We start from the raw sequence: 22,794 nt of genomic DNA, 5'->3' as shown, positions 1-22,794 counted from the left end.
CAATATGATATATCTCTTTTATAATTAAGGCGTCATTGAAGTGACAGAGATAATTGCTCAAAATTCACGAAAACCGATTTTCGTGGTTATAGCCCAACATCACTTTCGTACGCGAATATTGGGTAAAGTGTGATTGCTTCATAATAAAACCCCACATAACATCAATAATAATGATTATTGTATTTGCCTCAGTATTTTGATAATAACATGTACCGCCAAACCGATTTTGTGTTGTCGAATTGTTTAAAAACCGGTAATTTAGTATTCCGTTTCAACCGATTTGTCCACATTACTGCTCCATGTCAGCCGGTTTATATAAAATGGCGTCAGCCGAGTTTTTAGAGCAAGCTTTGTCCACAGACGTTGACGAGAACGCGGTGAATGCTATCGTAGGTTCTCTGGAAAATCAATTGGTTACGTCCGTTCCATCAGTGTCGTCACAGAACAATACAGTTAATGTTATTCCTAGTCAGCTTACTAATATTACATCAAATCCGAGTTCTATTATTGGTGTGCAAAAATACAATACGGACCAAGTGAATGTTGGTGAAATAACGACTGGTAATTTTCAATCAGTGGGTCCAGCTGCTGGCGGTGTGACTTATAATAATGTACAAACATCCGGTCAGGGCTTCGTTTCGCAACAATCGTTAAGTAACTCAAGCGAACCCATTAAAGTGATATACTCTCCTCAGACATCACAAACTTTGTCTAACAGTGTAAACAGAGTGTCATTTCCCTCTCAAGCATTACCGAATGGGAGTATCGGCCTGGCAGCATCTCAGAATCAAATAATCCACACTGGAGCTCCCTGCGCCGTCATCCCGCAGACCGTGAACAAAACCATTACTATGCAGCAGCCCCTCGTCATCAAGCAAGGCACTACAGCTGGTCAAGTCGGCATGCAGCCTGGGATGGTGACAGTGCCCATGACAGTTAATTCAAGCATGCCTAATTCAATACCTAATGTTATGACTTTAAATAAGCCAGGAGGGCAAAATGTTGTGGTAACAACTCAAAATTTAGGCTCGGGGCAACCTGCAATAATTCCTAATGTTCAAATATTAAATATGAGACCAGGAACTCCGTCAGTTGCAGCTCAGAAATCAGTAGCTACAGTTTCACCACGGGTAGTAATTGGAACACCTCAAGTAGTAGGAGCGAGAGCTGCCACACCAGGGGTAATTTAATTCTTATAATATACTGCTTTTTTAAATGCTGACTAGCACTCTCACCAAATTTACTATAAGACATTGCCACCACTAAATCTCATTTTATTTTTCTCTAATCTAACTGCATTCACTATTATTCATCATGCAATGGAACACATGCTTTTGTATATAAATTATACATGTCAAGGTATTATAAAATAATCATGATTAGTCACTGCCATATTTCAAATGATGCTTCTAAAGTCACTTGAATTTTGCTAGGGATGGTAAATGGGTTAACAGGGCTCATCTGGATAACCAATCCTATTCACAACTCGGCAGGTTTAGCACAGGAGCACACTGACAGTAGCTCACGTGTGAGATAGACTAACCGTCTTTGTCTAACCATATTAATTAGAGAGGGACGGGTAGTCTATATCATACATGAGATACTGTTGCTGTGCTCCTGTGCTAAGCCTACAAAATAACACATTTTATTTTAATGGGCATAACACTCAAGATTTTAATGCAATTATTGTAAACACCTGCCTAGTTGTTACCAAATCTGCTTTTGTTTAAACAGGAATAAAAATAAAATATCTAAACAAAACATAACAATTTATTCTTGTAATGTAATATGACTGAATGACTTTTTGTAATGTAATATGAAAGTTAGTTGTTTAGCTAGGTATTGAGCCTAAGGCTACATAGGTAGTGTTATTCTAATTAAATATACCCGTTAGTCTAGTCCGTGCTAGTTGTGATGGATTGCACATTGCATTTTTTTTTATATGTCTTCCATAAACATAGATTATTATTAGTTTCAGCTGTGTATACATAATCTTTGAGTAATATTAAGCAACTTGGCAGTTATTAAAATTTTATACTTAATGGACTGTGACAAAAGTCTCAATATCACAAACATAAAAAATTAAATCATCAAAATACTTTTTTTTATAAAATTATGTTAAGCATGCACTTTGAACTTATTATATGTAATCACTAAAATTATATAAATTATGTGCAAATTGCACTTGGCAGGTGTAGCTGGGTTATAAATATTATAATATAGCCTTAACTATTATGTTACTGAGTTTATATATTTTATTTAATAGCAACTAATATTTATTAAAATAAAATAATATGTTTATTAAAATATTTTAACTAGTAATAATTTACTTTGGTAATAATATCTTATTCTAAATGATTAGCTTTTTGTTTTTAAACCAGAATTGAAGTATGTTACTTCTGTACAAATTATGTTTTGACTATATACCTGGTATGTTTTGTACAATCGGAATGCCATCATGAGATTGGAAACTGCCAATTGCTGACGACCTATTCCTCGGTTTCTGGGACAACCTAAAATATTCATTACCAACGGAATATACTACCTGTTCCTAAGTCAGTTAATGTTAATTTAAATAAATAAGTAAATATTGTAGAACGATTTTATACAGATTGGCCTAGTCCCACAGTAAGCTCAAGACAGCTTGTGTTGTGGGTACTAGATGATAATATACATAATATATAGTTATATGTGCACAGAACACATCCTTAACCAAGGAAAACACACCTATTTGTTAGAAACACAGATAAATGGGACCCTTACTTGGGATCTCCTGCTTTGTAGGCAGGGTCACTACTACCAACTAGGCTAAAGGGTATCATTGCTCAATTCTGCCTTTGAAACTAAACATGCGATTGCCCTTTAAGAGATGCTCTAGGTCCTAGGAAATATTTACCTGCTACACCAAAGATATTCTAAATACATCACAACTAAATCCTTACATATGCCTATTGCAGGCAGTATTGAAGTATAGCAGTATTACAATGTCTTAACATCTGTCATCATACAGTTCACTACTTTCACTGTCAGAGGGGTCAATATATGTGGTTGATTTCAAGGTCACATGCAAAAATATGAAATATGCACATCATTTATTAGCTCCATACATATTTGAAAGTTTGAGATAATTGTTTGAATTATATTCAATCGTGTGCCTTTAATGAGAAAACAGTGTGAGATAAAATCATGTTCTTGATGTTCTCAACTGTCTCAATAATGAATATCATATTTAAGAAGGATTGTGCTCAAGGCTTAGAAATACCGTCATGAATTAATGATGCAGTCGTGTTCAGATAGTTTTGACGCTTTGTTTGCTCTAATGGTGTGTGTTTAAAGGCAAGCTGGTACACATTTTGGAGCCCCTGCTGCTCAGATATTTAGTACTGCGCTTAATATCCTACCTATTTTATCCAGTCTAAAATGAATGAAGATACTTTTTTGCTAACAGTCTGGTCTGTTGTACCTCATTCACTATTTAAACAAGCCAAAAATAAAAGTGCTGATTTTATACCAAGTAACCTTTTATCTTATTAATGTAATTTATAGTTTCTTATATATACAGTATATTTGCCTAAGGCCGTATTTTACTTTCTTTAACAAAATAAAGTAATCCATATTTTATAATATTTCATTTTATGTGCACCGTTCATCCAAAAATATCCACTAAACTGTGTACCTATCTAACAAATGACCTGCTTCAGTATCATGTTTATGGATTCTGCTATATTATTGTTTTAAAATATATATGGAATTTAGAGAAATCACTCATTATTGAAAAAACTAGAGCTTTAGGTTCAGAATGACAAAGTGAACCATAAATTGAAACAAGGCGTTCATTTTTAGATTACGCTGCAAACTCTGCAGAGTCTACAACCTGGGCAGCAGGGTCATTTGTTGTTAAAGACTGAGAATGGGCAATACCAGTTGCTGAGGGTGGGCCCCGCGCCCGCGGCCAGCTCGCTGGCGCCGCCGGCGCAGACCATCCGGCTCTCGACCGTGCCGGCAGTAAGTAGGCACACCAACTCCGCTACTCACCGAAACTTTCAAATTGGACAAGCGCTTGCACTTACTCACTTGTAAAAGTATATACCAACAAATGTAGGCATGTGGCCGTTTGTCCAATTTTAACTCATCCTTTGTGCATGTACAAACCTGGTGAAGGTGCATGTTCTAAGGTAATTAACAAGGTAAGCTAATGGATTTACAGCTAATACCATCATGTAATTATAATTCATATGTTCAAATTAATTAGTTACCTGTGCATTTTGTTCATTGTTCAAATGGAGCCAATGTTGGAATAAAATGAAAACATTGTCCGAGTGGGTTTTTCCTCTAGCCGTCTATATACTTCGCTTGAGAATGATGAAGCTTTGATTGAAGATGAATACGATTTAGCATGGCCGGCAGGGGGCTATAGGAAGATATTGAGTAATGGCATTGATTGCAGCATCCCGGCGTACAGACGGTGTCGACGAGTGTCGCGGCTGCGGCGCAGATGCAGAGCCAGATGGCTGCGGGCGCGGTGACAGCACCGGCGGCCGTAGCCTCGCCCGCGCCCGCGCCTCCGCCACAGGCGCCCACTGTCACTACGCAGGTTGGTGCTGGACAATTTTTAGCTTGTTCAATAAGGCACTTTTCCACATAGATTTTGCCGTCAACTTGGGATTTTAAATATGTATTCTAGATATTGTATCGTTCACGGTAAACTAAAAGCGACTGCATACTATCTCATTTATTTAGTATATAAATCAAACAATTTCTACCACACCAGAAGGATCTCTTGATTTTACAAAAACGGATGAGAAAGTTACATATTATCCACAAGCGTGGCAAAGCGTACTGAGCTGTCACCGTCACCGTACAAATGCAAATAACAGCCCCGTCTTGTCAATGATCATATATTCTGGTCAGGCTTTAAAAAGGTCTATAAGGTGAACTCATACCACCCGGACGTGGGTAAGTTTTGGGGGTGAACTAATAATAATTTATTGTTTCCAGAAACCTTCAGACAACACAAAAGAAAAATGCAGAAACTTTTTGGCAAATCTTTTGGACCTGTCAAGTAAAGAACCCAAGTCCGTTGAACGAAATGTGAGAAATCTCATCCAAGAGCTGATTGACGCCCAAGTGGAGCCAGAGGAGTTTTGCGATCGGCTCGAAAGGTTGCTGAACGCTAGCCCTCAACCATGCCTCATAGGCTTTCTAAAGGTTAGTATCTTGAACTATGTTAAGTGGTTAAAGTGGAACATTTAAATATTTAATTGTATTTTCTTTTTATATATAGAAAAGTCTGCCTCTTCTGCGACAATCCCTGGTGACCAAAGAGTTGGTAATTGAAGGAATCAACCCGCCGGCGCCACACGTGGCGTTCTCCTCTATTCCGGCGCCACCGCACCAGACCATCATGGCCACATCCAACGTACAGATGGTAAGCAAATCTTATCTACTTTACTCGTTCTCTTCTATAAAATTATAACTAATCTATCTTGAGCTGCTTAACATAACATTTTGGGTAGTAATTTGGAACTCACAGAAGCTCACCAGTCAGTTGCAACCTAAACGATTGCAGCGCCATCTGCGTTGCGCTGTGCGCGCATGACCTCAGTAATCTTGGCTGTAACTTTTTTTTTATTCAAATTAGATTGAAATCCTGTTTGAAGGACAAGATCTTCTATGCGCGTTTCTCAGTTTGACCACGAGTAGAATTCGAACCGTTTCTCAGTTTGACCACAAGTAGAATTTGAACAGTTTCTCAGTTTAACCACAAGTAGAATTCGAACAGAAGAGTGTGGGACTGACCTTTGCTATTGAGTCTTTTAATATGTACGTTGTGTATCTGGAGGCTCACCGTATAAGAAAGCCTGTAACACAATAATTTACACCTACATTTTGCTTATCGAAGGTGCATGAAATGATATAATAAATCATACCAGTCATAGAATGATGAAAATAAAGGCTAATACGAAGTGTAATGTAGAATAGCGTTTCGGTTGTACTTCAAATCATGCAACCTTTCTAAATACGACGCTCTTTCTGATCCTATACATTGAATAGTATAGTATACAAAATATTAATCATCACGGAACGTTTAAGAACTTTGAATGCAAAGTTGAAAAATAAAACCCACGATATTTTCAGGCAGCTTGTAGTATTGTTAAAGCAAGTTGCGTTAAACATAAGTAGAAAAAAGAATATAGGCTTGAGCACTTTAAGAGTGCAACAGGCATAGTAAAAGGCGCTACGACATAATCATTTTATAATATACTTTAAATTACTACTCTTCCTTGCGTTATCGCAGCTTTTTTGCCACGGCTCATGCTTAAATGTGATTACTCGTACTACTGATGACGAAAAAATAACACGAGCGAGACTTGGGGAACATTTACACTGCACTGTACAGATTTCTTCTCTTAATTGTCTAAGTATTTTGGTAATGGTACATTGCACATTATTTAGCGGGCAGAAAATAAAATAATGTATGCAATCAATCAATCAATCAAAATATACTTTATTCATGTAGGCCTAGCAACAAGCTCTTATGAATCGTAATTAATCTTAATCTAATTATCAGAGCAATTTATTGATGTTAATATTATTCCATAATAAAATTGGATTATTATACATGTCAAATTTAACACTAAGAATTTCACAAAAGGATCGTCAAACATTAAAAAAAATTGTATAAAAAAAAATACTAGTCTAGAATTTCTAGAATAAAATCTAAATGTCAAAAAAAAGCATAAGTAACAAACAAGTAGATAGTATTACATCGGAATATCCATTTCCTCATCAATAATCAAATATACCTAATAAATAAATAATCATTTCGAATAACAATTAATCCCACGTTGTATTATCATTCATGTAGTCCTGTGTGGTATAATAAGCTTTGGAAATAAGTTTACGCTTTACATAATTCTTAAATTTATTAATAGATAATTCAGTAATATGGTTTGGAAGTTTATTATAAAATCTTACACAATTACCCATGAATGATTTTTTAATTTTATGGAGCCGAGTGAAGGGCACTGCGAACTTATGTTTATTTCTAGTATTAATATTATGGATTTCACAATTTTTCCTAAAATTTACAATATTTTTATGTACATACAGAATATTCTCATAAATGTATTGACAGTGCACTGTCATTATGTCAATTTCCTTAAATTTATCTCTAAGTGAGTCTCTATGGTTCATTTTGTATATTGCTCGAATAGCCCTCTTCTGCAGAACAAAAATGGTATTTATCTCTGAAGCACCGCCCCACAGTAAAATACCATATGCCATAATGCTATGGAAGTAACTAAAATATACTAATCGAGCTGTTTTCACATCAGTTAACTGACGGATTTTGCTCACTGCAAAAGCTGCAGAGCTCAGTCTATTCGAAAGAGTAGCAATATGGGGACCCCACTGGAGTTTAGAATCTAAAGTAATACCAAGAAAAACTGAACTAACTGGAATCAACTAATTCCAATTCCTCATCCTTCACAATGACACTTGCTTGCACATGCCTTACGTTACTACTAGTGACAAACTTAATACATTTAGTTTTTTTCTCATTTAACATTAAATTATTAACATTGAACCAATTTACTACTTTTGAAATAGCATTGTTTACATCATTGTAAGCTTGTTGCTGTCGTTTGACTTTGAAAATAAGTGAGGTGTCGTCTGCAAACAATACTATATCATGGTGGGTCTTAACAAGGAATGGCAAGTCATTTATGTAGATAAGGAACAGGAAAGGCCCCAATATTGACCCCTCTGGTACACCCATAGAGACCAATGACCCAGGTGATCGCTGTCCATTCACATCGACCCTTTGTATTCTACCATTTAAGTAGGACTTAAGTAAATTCAGTGCCGATCCTCTAACGCCGTAATAATGAAGTTTCCTGATTAATGTTTCATGACAAACACAGTCGAAGGCCTTAGATAAATCACAGAAGACACCTAAAGCATCTCGTGACTCCTCCCAGGCATCGAAAATATGCTTAATTAGCTCAACACCAGCATCGGTTGTTGAGCGACCCCGTGTAAAACCAAACTGCTTATTATGCATCAAATTATTAACGTTAAAATGTCGTACTAATTGAGAAAGAACTAATTTTTCAAAAATCTTGCTAAATGTTGGTAGCACAGATATCGGTCTAAAGTTAGTGGGGTCAGAGCTGCTACCAGATTTAAATAAAGGAATTACTTTACTATGTTTCATTAGATCAGGAAACTCGCCGCAATTAACACTGTTGTTAAATATAACTACCAAGTCAGGCGCTACAATTTCTACTAAGGATTTGACAGCATGGACAGAGACTCCCCAGAGGTCACTAGTTTTTTTGACATTAATTGATTTAAACGCCTTTATTACATCTGAGGTACAAACATGTTCAAAATGAAGGTCTCCACAACACTCTGGAGCGTTATCTTTTAATAATGTAACAGCAGATGAGGGTGATGAATTTAAATCCTTAGTTGTAGATACTGGTACCTCGGTGAAAAAATTTTCAAATTCTGTAGCTACTTCTAAATTAGAATCTATAATTTTGTTATCAATGTTTAGTTTAAGTTCTTTAATTGTGTGTTTCGAACGACCAGTCTCTACATTTATTACTTTCCAGGTTGCTTTAATAATGTCTGAACTACTTTTTATTTTCTGACTTAGATAATTTCGCTTAGCTATATGACAATCTACTTTAAACTTCTTCGAATACGCCTTCACATGTTCTTTAAATTCATCACTCTGATTAAACCGCCGTTCCTCATATAAGGCATACAGTTCACGTCTTCTTTGAGGTAAGTCCGCATTAGCCCACTCACTAAAAACTGATGCACCACTAACTACGACCGATTTTGAGGTGAATATCGCATTATAATGATTCATAAAAGTGTGAAAGAATGAATTATACATACTATTAGGACTCATATCGGAAGACAAAAAGGGTAGCGCCTGAACTAAACTTAGCTTCATTCTTTCCACGCGGTCCGAGGTTACTGGTACAAAAGTTATTTGTTTTCTCATGGTATTTTTCCTAAATGCCTCAAATACCATTAATTGACCTAAGTGGTCAGATTCTAAATTGCTGATAACTTTTTTAAGTTGCATTAAGCAGAGGGAGGTATAAACATGAAAACGCGTGAGATTACACGCGTTTTCATGTTTATACCTCCCTCTGCTTAATGCAACTTTTTTAGCAATAGGAAAAATATCTGTGAAAATATTATCTATACAGGTTGCACTAGTAGCAGTCACTCTAGTGGGCTCCATAATATGTAATGTAATGTAATAACTAACAAACTGTTTTTCTACAATGTCTTTTTCAAGGAGTGAAATATTTCCAGCTCGTAGAACCCAGTGAAGAGTAATTTGTTAAAATTGTTGTGCTAACTAGTTAGATATGTTACAACAGCCGTGTTTATATTTGTGCGTAGCACGACGAAGATCTACTTGCGCCTTTTGGTTGACCCCGTCGTTTCCATTAACTCGGGCTTACAGCTACGGCACGTCATCCTCGACTTCCGTGAGGGCCATAACTATAAATGCCGAGTTTCAGGTGTGTCCCAAAAATCATTTTGAATGAGCCGAGTTCTCCGCGGGCGTGTAATCTCACGCGTTTTCATGTTTATACCTCCCTCTGCTTAATGCATGTCATTTTAAAACTTCTGTCTCAGATTTTTTCGAGCCGATGGTGTAGTTTCGCCACAGCGGAATTATTTGCGCGCGATTGGTTGCAAATAGTTGCGTTGGACTACACGATTGGCTCGAGTTCTTGAGTGACACCGCTGGACTAGCACCATTCTAAGTGGCCCGTTTAAATTTTCTAGTCAAGCTTGGGACTATAATAATAAATTATAATAATTATTGTACAATTGGCTATGTACGGCAATTTGGTGACCTTTAGCGGTTCTGAACCACTTTACTTGATAGGTAGTTGTAAAATGTTGTAAAAGTTTGAACCCACGAAATGTCTTGTCGAAGGCCAATTCTATCAATTTGGCAAAAGTGTTCGGATGTGTTCGCTTACTGAGCCTAATGACTGTAAATTTGAGATCGAATAATACATGTGTTTATGTGACACGTTATATTTGAATGGTTAGTTAGGCTAAATTCGAGGACACGTGGTGTTGTGTACCGTAATGAGCAGTTGTGTTGATAACTCAGCCCTTGGACGATGATGGCTCAAGCCCCACACTGACAACGCTGCTGCCGCCCGTGCTGCCCGCCAGCCTGGCGCCGGCGCTTGTCCCTACTGCTAAGACTATTAGCGTTGTGTCGGTGCAGACTCCAAACCTGCAGGTTTGTTTGCTGTCCCAACGGATCTTACGTGCATCGGTGTCAACTTGTAGTCTTGTTTGCTCGTTTTGTCGATAGCTTTCCTTCAACTGGTACGAGTTGCCATTTTTTTCTATCATAAAATCAGTGGAAATTTAAGATAGTTGTCAGGATCACATTAAACATTAGGTAATATTCAGAACATATTTTATAAAGGTGCTTCGTAACAATAATACATAAGTTACAACTCGTTAAGGTTGGCCGAAGGTTTATGTTGGGCTTACCTTGCGAAGAGTGCCCATAAATTTTCCTAAACTTATTTTTTTAAGTTTTATTAATACCTTTTATTCATGTGAATGTAAATTTTGTAAGTCGTTGTTTTATGTGATGTAAAATAGCTTCAGCTCTGTCATGTTCGGTCAGGAATAGATTTCCGTGACCAGTAGCACCCCGGGCGATAACTCGTAAATTGGTTAACGGCGACGTGTTTGGGTGGCTGCCGTTCCTCAACCCACCAACGGAGCGGCAGCTGACGTCCACAATGGTCGTTGCGCATCGCTCTTACTTAACCCCTTTACGATGTATCGTCCAAGAAACCATGACCAACGAAATTAGCACCTGGCCCGCGGCCTATATGTCAGATTTCCTGGCTCCAATGCGCTTAGCTGTAGTGCATGTTTTCTCTTACAATAAGATGTTTAAAATATTTTTAATATTTTCATTATATTGTTAAAATAAATACCGTTAACAATTTATTTTATTTTATTAGGGGGACATCTTACTCAGATCAACCTAGCCCCAAAACTAAGCAAGTACGAGCTTTACTGCTATGGGTGCTAGGTGACGATATACATACTTATATAGATAAATAGGTACATGCATAGAAAACACCCATGACTCAGGAAAAAATATTATATTTCATCACACAAAATGACCCAAATAAATGCCCTTACCGGGATTCGAACCCAGGACCATCGGCTTCGCAGGCAGGGGTTCACTACCCACTAGGCCAAAAAAACAAATCGTCGGTCGTCAATAAAAACATTATAAATGAACTTGATCGGATTTGGTCAATAATATGTATATACATATATTATTGATATATAGTGTGACAGCGCAAGGGAATCCAAAGAGAATTGATAGGTTTGTGTAACTTTCGGTACCCAAATAACTAATTTAAATGTTATTTAAATATGTACCTAGTTTGCAACGTTTCCTTTGACGTTATTGGCTTACTGGATACCAATATCTAGATAGCAATATCCTAGGAATGAGGTTAACGTTTGCGTTATCGGCATACTTAGTAAAGTGTAAGTGTATATTTAGCATGCATCGGTATTGATATAATATAACATTATATATCATTGCAACACAGCCACAGCTTGTTCCTATAGTTAGTTTTTTTTGCATTAGAAAAAAGGTAAACAACCTTGACTTGTCTTTTTGTATTTTTTGCATTAGAAAAAAGGTAAACAACCTTGACTTGTCTTTTTGTAGAAAAACAGTTTTGAAAAATATGTAACAATGATATCTTACACAACGAATGCCGCAAATATATCTGACTCAATCTTATTTGTAGAGTCATAAGATCGTGTCACATTTTTTGCGACTTTCGAAGCGTATCATATTATTGCAGGTGACTGTACGAAATCGAACAATACTTTATTTCAGTCATTTAGAAAACAGAACTAGGCAGCACTGTACGATAACGATAACTCAGCTTTACACATTTTTTTATGTCTTTACCTAAACCTCGTACATAATAACTAGTTCTTATGACACTTAGGACACTGCTATATGTAAAAAAATTATAATAATAAAAAGTGTTGGTTTTGATATTGTAGGTACCTACTAAAACACACCACTGTAACTAGCACAGGATACTTATACAACATATAGGTAAATAAATAAATACGGTACAAGGAAATATTATTATGCGGGAACCTAAACGAATTAAGCCGAAAATGAATGATGGCCGAGAAGGATTTCAATAGGGATGTAGACTATAATAAAAACCTTGTGATTCGCGGCCAAGTCGTTCGATCGTTCGGTCAATTATGCGGCGGCTGCTGTGGCTTTAGAATGGATGGGTCATAGACTATGGTTATTTCAAAATTGAGCAATGATGATAAAAGACAACAGATTTCATGCATTTAAATTTCGTTTCCCTGTTCAGGAACATGATAATAAACTCCACGATTCGGAAATCCTCCTTACAATTTTAGTCTTGTGTTTTATATTTATAGGTCTTTGAATCCTTTCATGAAATTAATCTAAAGCTATCTCGGGTTGTAATGACGTTTTTTTTATATAGTAGCTTGGCATGAAAATTCTACAATGTTCGTCAGTAAGTTCACGTCCATGTTACTTAATTAATAGAGATATTTTTTTACAGCCTAAACCTGCAGTCAAACCTGGAAATACGATAGCGGTGTTACAAAATATACCTGTTCATACAAAGATAAACGTGAGCAAAGTGGGAGGCAAAGCGATGACTGTCAACAGTAAAGCAAATTTCAATCGATCAGCGGCGGCGACCGCGGCGCTTTCCACGGTTCTGACCCCCGGGAAGTCGCTGCTCAAGGAGAAGGAGAAGAAGTCGTCCTCGCAGTACTCGCAGCCGTTCGTGGACGACAAGATGGCCGGTGACGACGACATCAACGACGTAGCGGCCATGGGCGGCGTCAACCTAGCCGAGGAGAGCCAGAGAATACTCGGCTCCACTGACATGATCGGAACACAAATAAGGTGCCACATTTATAATATCAACTGCGGCCTCTTTATTTAATACTAAATGATTAATGTTCTCGTCTCACTTACCTCGTGACTTGTCAACTTGCCCCACGCATGGGATAGCTCAGGCAAATCAAAATTGTACACAAAACCATCATTAATTTTAGGCTTTTAGCAATTTTTTTCCACACACAATTTTGACAAAAAAAACTAGTCAACTAGGCCCAGTCTCCCCTACCTCCTACCGTCTTCAATTGTTTTTCTCAAATCTAGGCGTTCTAGACTAAAAGTTTGGTAACCCGGGCCGGGTAAACTGTTAATAATGTGATCAGTAGAAAAAGTAAACCTCGGAGCTATGTGCCTCTGTTGTGAGATTACCCCTAGATAGCTATATACACGCAAGAAAGGGGCCTTCACCCGCGCTCCGGGTTTTTTCTGGTGCATAGGCTGTCCATCGCAACCCAACGCGGTAACGCAGAGTGTGGTAGTTTTTATATTGTTTTATTTTATTTTAGATATATTTAGGGTTGTTAGTTTTATACATACATAATATGTAGTTACATTGGGGGTTGTTGATGTGTAAGGTCGTGCAAGGACGAGTACCTGGTGCCGACGGGGCTGATGTCGGCGCGGCTGAAGGCGGCGGCGGCGCGGCACGGGCTGGAGGAGCCGGCGCCCGACGTGGCCGCGCTGCTCACGCACGCCGTGCACGAGCGCCTCAAGAACCTCATCGAGAAACTAGCGCTCATCGCACAACATAGAATCGACCTCGTTATAAAGGTAATACTCTTAACCACCGATAACATGTCAAACTACCTATGTAACCTCGTAAGGCTTAATGTGCATTACAATATAGGAGAGTCCTATTCAATCTAATTGGAATCTTTAATAAATAAATAAAAAGCATTTATTCTGGTCATTGCTTTCTCAAACTATCTAAATTCATCCCAATTTACTATGCAACAAAGCTTATATTAAAAATATGACAATTTTGAATGATGTGCCTTACGAGGTTAAACGACAACATATCTTTTTAAATATATAATTAATATCCCCATACTATTTTTAGCATTTGTGTTCAATTCCATTCATCATTGTATTTATGTTATCCCACTAGTTAGGCATTTCTATTACTACTCTTAAAATTATGTCCTAAATGATTTCTTTTTACAATACTTATTTTCATGACATGAGCCACGTACAAATCAGTTTTTATTGAAGCACTGTTTTTCCGTTGCGTGTTGTAATGATACGTATTAACATTTCATACCAGTTTCATTCTTGTGTAAAAGACAAGAGCGAGTTTTTTTATTACACCCCAATAATAAAGGAAAGCACGACCAAAATTATAATTTGCTTTTCCTTGTGTATACTCGTAACAAAATGCTCGTCCACTGGATCGTAAACATTATAGCAAATACATAAGGCCCTATATTATATGCTGCTATAACGCATACACCCGGGCCATTTAGATTTCATCATGCCGATGCGATAGCGCCACGCCATTTTGAACACTGCATAGCGAATTTTTATTATATTGCATAGCGAATTTTTATTGCCAGGTTAAACATGATGATTAATTAAAATTATGTACATTATGCATGTTTTGGGGATATGGGGATACATTTTGATGATGTTGTATACTGAAAATTGTAATCCCTACTACATTATAAATGCGAAAGTAATTCTGTCCGTCTACCTGTTACTTCTTCGCGGTTAAATGGCTGAATCTATTTAAATGTAATTTAGTATGTAGATAGTGCCCCGAGGACGGGCATAGGATAGTTTTTATCAATTATCATCATCATCATCATACTACGCAGACAAAGTCACGGGCAGAAGCCAGTATGTGTTAATATTTCGGTATGTGTTAATACAGATTCATTTTTGCTGTCTGTAGGTATTCCGTGTCAAGCTGCCTAGCTATTGCTATGAATTATATTACAAAAAAATTAAAGCAGGATGCGAAAATAATAATAAGCTATTATCGTAAAACTAATTTAAAAAAATTAACTTCTTCATAGTACTAATACGGTTCACTATGGCATGTGAATTTGTGGTGGTAATTAGTGGGTTTTGGTTGTCTCCTGACCTTATATTCAACTGCTAATATTTCAAGGTTTTTATACGAATAATGAATTATAGAGGAAATTTTGTAGATTCTATGTGTATGTATTTAGATATGTGAGTAAGTATGTATACTTACAGTTGCTGAGAAAGTTACGGATTTATGAGGGCATTTTTAAAGAATTATATAATTACCCTTTTTTACACGGCTACCACACGTTGACGTTTGACACTTGCGTCAGCAACTGCGTGATTTGATCACTTTTCTTCTATCGCACCAATACATCAGCGTGAGCGAGATGGTCTGTGATCGAATTTACGCAGTCGCTAACGTGTTTACGCCATGTGTCAACTCATGGTACGGCTACCTCACAAACCCTGAAATGTAAATTAATTAACTTAGAAAATGTTAGTAAGTAAATATAAATATGCGTTCAGTAGTAGTCCTTTGCTCTTGCGATTCCTATGTGCGTGAACTCGGCTCTAATTGTTATATAGTAACTAATATACCCTTTTATTTTTATTATTATTCGTGCATTGCGATTATGAACTATTATTCATCAAAATTTGCTAAACTAAAAACAAAAGTTGTTATCTATGCCAATAAGTAAATACAAATGTGTGTTTGACATTTAATTAAAAAAAACATACAAACGAATTGATAATTGATGACGAATGTAATTCGACATTAAGAGACCATATATTATACATCTCTTAGTAATTGTAATACGTTAGATTGAATTGTTAGTTTTATTTTATAAAATTGTTGGTGTTATTATTTTTGCTTGTATGTAAATTCAATGTTGACGTGTAAAAGTGCCCTTGTGGCCTATTTGCTGAATAAATGTTGATGTTTGATGTTTGATTGATAACCTCCTCCTTTTGAAATTTGGAAGTCGGTTAAAAATAATGTATGTTTTGTTGCATTTATCAGACGGACTCCAGGTACGAAGTGACACAGGACGTGAAAGGGCAGCTCAAGTTCCTGGAGGAGCTCGACCGCGTGGACAAGAAGCGGCGGGAGGACTCCGAGAGGGAGATGCTGCTCCGGGCCGCCAAGTCGCGCTCCAAGAACGAGGACCCTGAGCAGGCCAAGCTCAAAGCCAAGGTGATATATTATTGTCCGCTAAAACTCAACGCAATGTAACAAAAATCTATTACAACGAATACTCGCGAGCCAATTATTTTCTTCCAACGTAGTAACTAATGATTTTATTTCAATACTTATATAGTCGCACCAAACAAAGTCTGCAGCGGATTTGATAGCCCACGCAGTGTAAGTGTTAAGTATACGTCATAATTTCATAGAAGTTTGACGTTTAAAATTACACTTGCACTACGTGGGCTATCAAAATCGCTGCAGACTTTTTACGGTCTAACTATATGTTATTTTTTGCTATATATGTACGAGTCGTGTCGTATTAGATATAGAGATAAGTAACTTTGTGCGCGTTTGTTAGAGAACGGCCTCATAGCCTCGTATGTATTTATGTCTATGTACCGCCGTTTATTACCCATAACACAAGCCTAAGTACTGCTTACTAAAGGGCTAAGTCGATTTGCGGTATTAGTATGTAGTCGAGTGTGGTAGAATATGAACGTATATTTACTAAAAGACGACTTATATACGTTAGGTTGCGCTGACACAAGCAATATGCGTTTATGTCACAGTAAACCAAAGTGCTACTGTTAAACACTGAAAGTGCCTAATTGCCATATTCCATGTTATGTTTAGGCCAAAGAAATGCAACGTGCGGAGCTGGAGGAGCTGCGGCAGCGGGAGGCGAACCTGACGGCGCTCCAGGCCATCGGGCCGCGCAAGAAGCCGCGGCTGGACGGGCCCGGCGGCGGCGACCTAGTGCCCAACGGCGCCGCGCACTCCACCACCGGCTTGGTAACTCATATTACTCACTCTTAGGGCTGATTTAGACAGTGTGCGAACACGCATGCGATTTTAGTTAGATTGCGGACTGTTGGTTACGCCCAATTCAACCGACCGATCAAAACCCGCAATGGTATGAAACTAGCATGCGTGTTCTCGCATCGTCTAAATCAGCCATAGCCACCAAAAACGGGATCTCTCCGATGTTACACCATAAATCGTCTGTGATAGATGAAAGGGCCCATGAACTATATTTACGATACGAAGATCAAGGTAAAACTATCAATTTTACAGTAATGGAATAAAATAATTTGTAATAAATAATGTGTTAGTGAAAATTAACAGATGAATATAGTACGTAATGTAATGTGTTGTGTGGTGCGCAGAGCGGACGCAGCCAGCTGGCGCTGCGGTCGCGGCTGAAGCGCATCAACCACCGCGACATGGTGTTCCTGCTGGAGCAGGAGCGCGACACGGCGCACTCGCCGCTCATCTACCGCAGCTACCTCAAGTGACCGGCGGACCCCGACCACAGGCCCGTGCTCGGCTACCCGCCCACCACCATCAATCCCAACTACACCAACGAGAGAGTTCCGATCAAAACGTATGTCGCACCGTCTGCTAATTAGAAGCCACGATCTGAATGACGAAGTTGTGAAACCACTGAATGGCGTGTCAGACACCCGTCTATACTTATTTCACTCTTCTTTGGGACTCGCGCTAACATATGTCCGTTAGTGTCAGTATGTGATAGTAACGATAGGACTGACATATTGAAATTATTCAACACGTCAAACAGTATGATATACCTAAAAGTAAATTTAATTTGTATATACAATCTAAGGGACTGTTAGATACATAATATATTAATTTTTTATCTATAAACAATGAGGGTAAGCGTTAAATGAATCAGACTTTCTTCCTTCAGCTGTACATGGAGCTGCAATGTCTTGCTTAATTATAAGTACTTATGAAGTTGTTGACTGCGTGGAACGTCGCATACAACGTTCGTTAGGGTAAGGTCAGATGCAAAAATATCAATCGTAGTTTCTACACTTGATTAATAGTTATTTGTACAACAAGAGATCAAAGTTTGATATTTCTAAGAGTGCTTTTTTGAGTCCCGTGCAAGCGAAAGATTCTATATAAAGCGTAGTAAGAGACTGACTCAAAAGCGCACGAGATGTAAATAACTTTGATCTCATGTAGTACACAAAATTTTTCACCTGAGCAGTGAGAACATACTTAGACAACTTGAAAAATGTAATCCTTCTTCATGACTTAAAAATACCTGCACTCATGTTTTCTTAAGATATACAAACAATTAAGTTTAATTGTCGCAATCGAACACAAAAACAAAACGTAATAATAAATTTCAGTCAAATAATATGAAAATAACGGACATCAACTGACACTTTAATTGCCAACTTTTTTTTTGTAAAAAAAAAACTTTATAAAATGCGGTCCGAATTGCGGATACGTACATTTGTCAACTATGGTAGAAATAATAAATTTTGCGTGATAATCTGTGTATTTTTGAGTTCATTATTGCACCATATAATACCTTAAATATAGTATTTTATCAGTTTTTAATCAAATCTTAAACTTTATTTTTATTAATTAATTATTAAGAATTCATACACGTATGTGGTTTGGAACGATGCGGTCTGAAGTTTTCGGGGGTCTACCCTTGTTCGAGCTGCTGAGGTGAAAAATGGTTTTGTAAGAATTTTCTACGTTTATTAATTATACATCATGTTTTCATTATTGTTTAAATGTTTAATGAGATATTTATATAACATATTCATATTACAAATCTGTGTTTACAAAAAATATGTATCATTTATTTCTCAGCATTATCTATCTGTCTACTAAAATTAATATACAAAAATGATATTTATGTTTTTTACCGAAGTGGTAATGACTTTATTTTAGTTTATTGACTAGCGACCCGCCCCGGCTTCGCACGGGTTATCAAATTATACACCTAAACCTCCCTAAAGAACCACTTTATTGATAGGTGAAAACCGCATGAAAATCCGTTCAGTAGTTTTTGAGTTTATCGCGACCATACTAAAAAAAACAGACTGACGTTGAGGGGGACTTTGTTGTATAAGGTGTAGTGATATATCCTCGTAAGGCCCAAGGTCCTACCTATAGTACTTATTCAGTTCGATGAAATTTAAATCATATCCAATTGGAACAGAGTTGCATTTGTCTCGCGTCGTTCATTTTTTATACAAAGCAAAATCAACTCAATTTCTTACAGTATAGGTTCAAATTGCAGTGGCAAATTTTGGATTATTTATTTTTATGGCTGGGCCTTAGGAGGATAATGAAAAAGTAGATATTAATGCATTGATATAAATGCTGATATGAATAAAAAAAAATACTAGAGCAGTACCTATTTAAGAACGGGGTTGATCGATATTTTACCTGATATTGAGTTAGGCTTTATATAGCCCTGAGAAGAGGACAGGGCACCTACTGTAGCTAAAACTCAACAACGCAATATCTTGGTCCAATGCCATTGCGTCTCACTCTCTCATTAAGCAAAATGTAAGACAAAATACACATTTGACTGTATCTAAAATCTAAATCATAATAAATTTAAGAATAGGTATTTACGATACAAGTGCGGAAAAGCGGAATTTCAAATTTTTAAATCGACACGAGTTGCGAATTACCTATTCGCACGTGTATCGTACAACGTTTTACAGTACATATGGCCCTTTAAACTTTTGACATACGCACGAAAAGTGCTATTTTACTTTGGTTTATAGTACTTTAATTTAGATAGCTTAATTGGTAACGTTAGACCAATTTACTAAAGATAAACTTTTTTATTGCAAATATTACGGACTAGTCCCGGGTGTAGTTTTGGCTTGTCCGAGAATATTACATAATCCTTTCACCAAAGTACCTATCAGAAAACGCAATTTTCTAAATTGCCTTGTATACAAGTAATTGCCAAATCAATTACCTATGAAGGTATGTCTGTTAAACTTTTTGTAATTAAAATACTAATGCTTGCAGTGATTGTAAATATCTTTTCTATCTTATTAATATTGTAGCAGCTGGGTTTCAATGGCCGGTTTTTATAGTGCAATAAATTATTTAATACATTCTTACACGCTCAGCTAGCAGAATATTAGATTGTTAACCAAGGCACTCATTTCAGTAGAGGTAGTTTGGTCACCAATATTCCCAGACTTAAATGGTGCCTTTCATCCGAGTTAAACACACTGTTTTCAACAACCCATGACTAAGTATAAACATGCCATAGCCCTTGAGGGTACTTTCAATTAACAATTTAGGTAAAAATATCGTTATTTACGGAATGGGGAGTAAAATATTACATAGAAATTGTACATAAATCCGTTTAAAAACAAACCCGTTTAATTGCTCATCGTATAAAAAGAAAGAAAAAACGTACTTTGGGATAACATGCTCTGGAGTAACGTATCACCTTCTGCGCACTTCATAGAACAACAATGACCCACTTTTAGAGCATGACAAATGAAATAGAAACAAGTGCGAATAGTAGGAAATTATTGAGTGGCGATTATTAAAAGACGACCGAAGGGAGAGAGAGACAAAGCATCCAAACTGCTGGCCCTGCCGGCGCGGCCCCGACCGGCCCGAGTACAACTTTCTTTAGTCTTGAATAAATACGGTAAAATAACCTACAGTATTGGATATTTTTGTTTTTTTTTCTTCATAATCGAAGTGAAAAGTAGGTACAGCGTATAACTCAGGCATAAATGTCCATGTTTATCCTCGACAATAAATGGCATCAGATAAAAAAATGGATCGCTTTATGCCCTTGTTGTATAACGATCTATTTTTGAAAAAACGTATTATAGTCAGCTTGAAATGAATTTAGTATGTTAGCTTTGGGTATGCCTGACGCAACACCAGAATGAAACACAATTTATTCACCACACCAATGTAAAACATCAAACAAAATCATTCCAAATTAACGTTATGAAATAATCATTTATTACCAGCCAACATAAGGAATAACTCAAAATTTGCATCAGATTGCTTTGCCACACATTCGGGTAAAATGGAAGGTATCGTCTTGGGTCGTCCCATTCGTTTTTCGTCAAGTTCTTATGTTTGTCCTATTCTGCTTTCGTCACGCATTCTACATTGAAAGCAACCGATGATTGTGACGAATGTAGAATGATTGACGAATCAGAATAGGACTAATTTAAGAACTTAACGAATGGGACGACCCAACACGATACCAAATGGAACTTTCTTATCAGTTTTCGATGTACAAAGAGAGTTAACGGCTGGTGTGGTGAAAAATATTGTATTGTCTTTTCATTCAACATTAGGGTAGGTTATATTAAAAACAGCTGTTATTATTCCGATAGATCCGTACCTTTTTGTGAATTCCGGGATACTATAAAAGTTTCCAGATAATTCACTTTAATTAAAAGACACAGAACCACTGGCAAATCTTATCACATAGTAATTAGGTTTACATGTGGTCAATTAACCGTGTCGATGAATTGTACAACAGCTACTGAAGTATGAACTAATGAACAAAATGCCGAGGCTAAATTATCGATCTGTGTCACGATATTATGGTTTTTTACGGCAGGAAGAGTGTTAATGATAAGAGGATATTTTAGCATGATTATAATGTTAACGTTCGCAAATAGCGACGAATATACAATACAAGGGTAGATACTACTGATTGATAAATAAGTTATTTTTTTGCACAGTGTTGAACAAATTCCACGTTAGTATAGGTGTTTAAGAATGGACTGTAGTCTATGCGGAAAGAGAAGAGTCGTAGAATGCGTAGGCTCTCTTAGCTCCCACGACTGTTCTCTTTCCACACACTATAAAGTAATGGGGTCATGTTCATAATCCTTGGTGGTGAACACTAGAGTAGACTAAAATGTCTCAAAAATATCTTATCTTTTAGTTAATTACTATATTTCGAGGGATGCTAAGCCGACCATAAATATTTGCTTGTAATATAAAAAATATAGTTAATGTAATATTAGTAGCTAAATTAATGTTGTAAATATATCATTTTCCGAAGTTATGTCTTTCATTTACGTCTCGATTTGCAAAACATTTTTGCACATAGTTAAGAAACTTGATTCCATTGTGTTACGACAATTAAGCCATTCCTGCAGTTCTACACGGTGTAACATGAGTAAACCGAATAATTTTAACCACGCATTTCTGAGGTCAAAAGAAGTAAAAAATGTAATATGAGTTAAGGTCAATTCCGCCCAAAAAAAAAATTTTTTGTTTTGTTTTTTTCACGTTTTTGAATGTATTTGTACTTAATAAATAAATGTTATTGGTAAACTTGTCACTTAAAATTGATTATTACATATTTTTTTCGTAAAACCCACTTTTTGCAAAGTGTTACTTGTCACTTTTTGACATCTATCGATAAGGATATTTAGACTACGTCCCATAGCAGCAACATCACCATCAAAAAGGCCTTTTACACTATGTAACAATAAAAACTTGTTTTTTTTTTTAATTAATAATATCTCTGAAAGTAGGCGAATTTCAAAAAAGTTTATACGACATTTTTGTCTCTAAATATGATCAGGAATACGCTGTTAAAATTATTCGGTTTACTCATGTTACACCGTGTATATGCTATAGACTTATATGTGTATTAATTACTAAGTACAATACAGTTTTGGTTTATTTTCGTAACAAATGAATCAATTAAATTAAGACTACTCACAGCTCCTTCACAGGTATAGATAAATACATAACCGTGCCATCAGAATGTCATCTTTAAACAAATACAACTTGCGGCTCGGGGCTACAAGACATTAACCTTTTGTGG

The 22,794-nt window shown here is 36.7% G+C and overlaps 1 protein-coding gene across 2 annotated transcripts; it reads left to right on the top strand.

The window, feature by feature from the left end:
- Positions 1-264: 264 nt before the first annotated feature.
- On the top strand, positions 265-22,019 carry LOC134678826 (transcription initiation factor TFIID subunit 4). 2 transcript variants are annotated; one of them, XM_063537533.1, is made up of 10 exons: positions 265-1,181; positions 3,844-4,005; positions 4,448-4,594; positions 4,999-5,208; positions 5,285-5,428; positions 12,669-13,021; positions 13,591-13,786; positions 16,008-16,181; positions 16,809-16,967; positions 17,342-22,019. In XM_063537533.1, the coding sequence occupies exons 1-10, from the start codon at positions 300-302 to the stop codon at positions 17,468-17,470; spliced, it is 2,556 nt and encodes an 851-aa protein (XP_063393603.1). In that variant the 5' UTR covers positions 265-299; the 3' UTR covers positions 17,471-22,019. The 2 variants fall into 2 exon arrangements, with proteins under 2 accessions (XP_063393603.1, XP_063393604.1); XM_063537534.1 differs by lacking the exon at positions 3,844-4,005.
- The last annotated feature ends 775 nt before the right edge of the window (positions 22,020-22,794 follow it).

Source organism: Cydia fagiglandana, chromosome Z (genome assembly GCF_963556715.1).
Source record: "Cydia fagiglandana chromosome Z, ilCydFagi1.1, whole genome shotgun sequence".
Taxonomy (NCBI): domain Eukaryota; kingdom Metazoa; phylum Arthropoda; class Insecta; order Lepidoptera; family Tortricidae; genus Cydia; species Cydia fagiglandana.
This window is presented reverse-complemented; position numbering and strand designations above follow the sequence as displayed.

Excerpts from the sequence above, each read along its gene's own strand:
- LOC134678826 (XM_063537533.1), top strand. The coding sequence starts at position 300 with ATGTCAGCCGGTTTATATAAAATGGCGTCAGCCGAGTTTTTAGAGCAA. Across the intron at positions 13,022-13,590 it reads ATGATCGGAACACAAATAAG|GTCGTGCAAGGACGAGTACC; the intron begins GTGCCACATTTA and ends TTGATGTGTAAG. Across the intron at positions 16,182-16,808 it reads AGGCCAAGCTCAAAGCCAAG|GCCAAAGAAATGCAACGTGC; the intron begins GTGATATATTAT and ends TGTTATGTTTAG.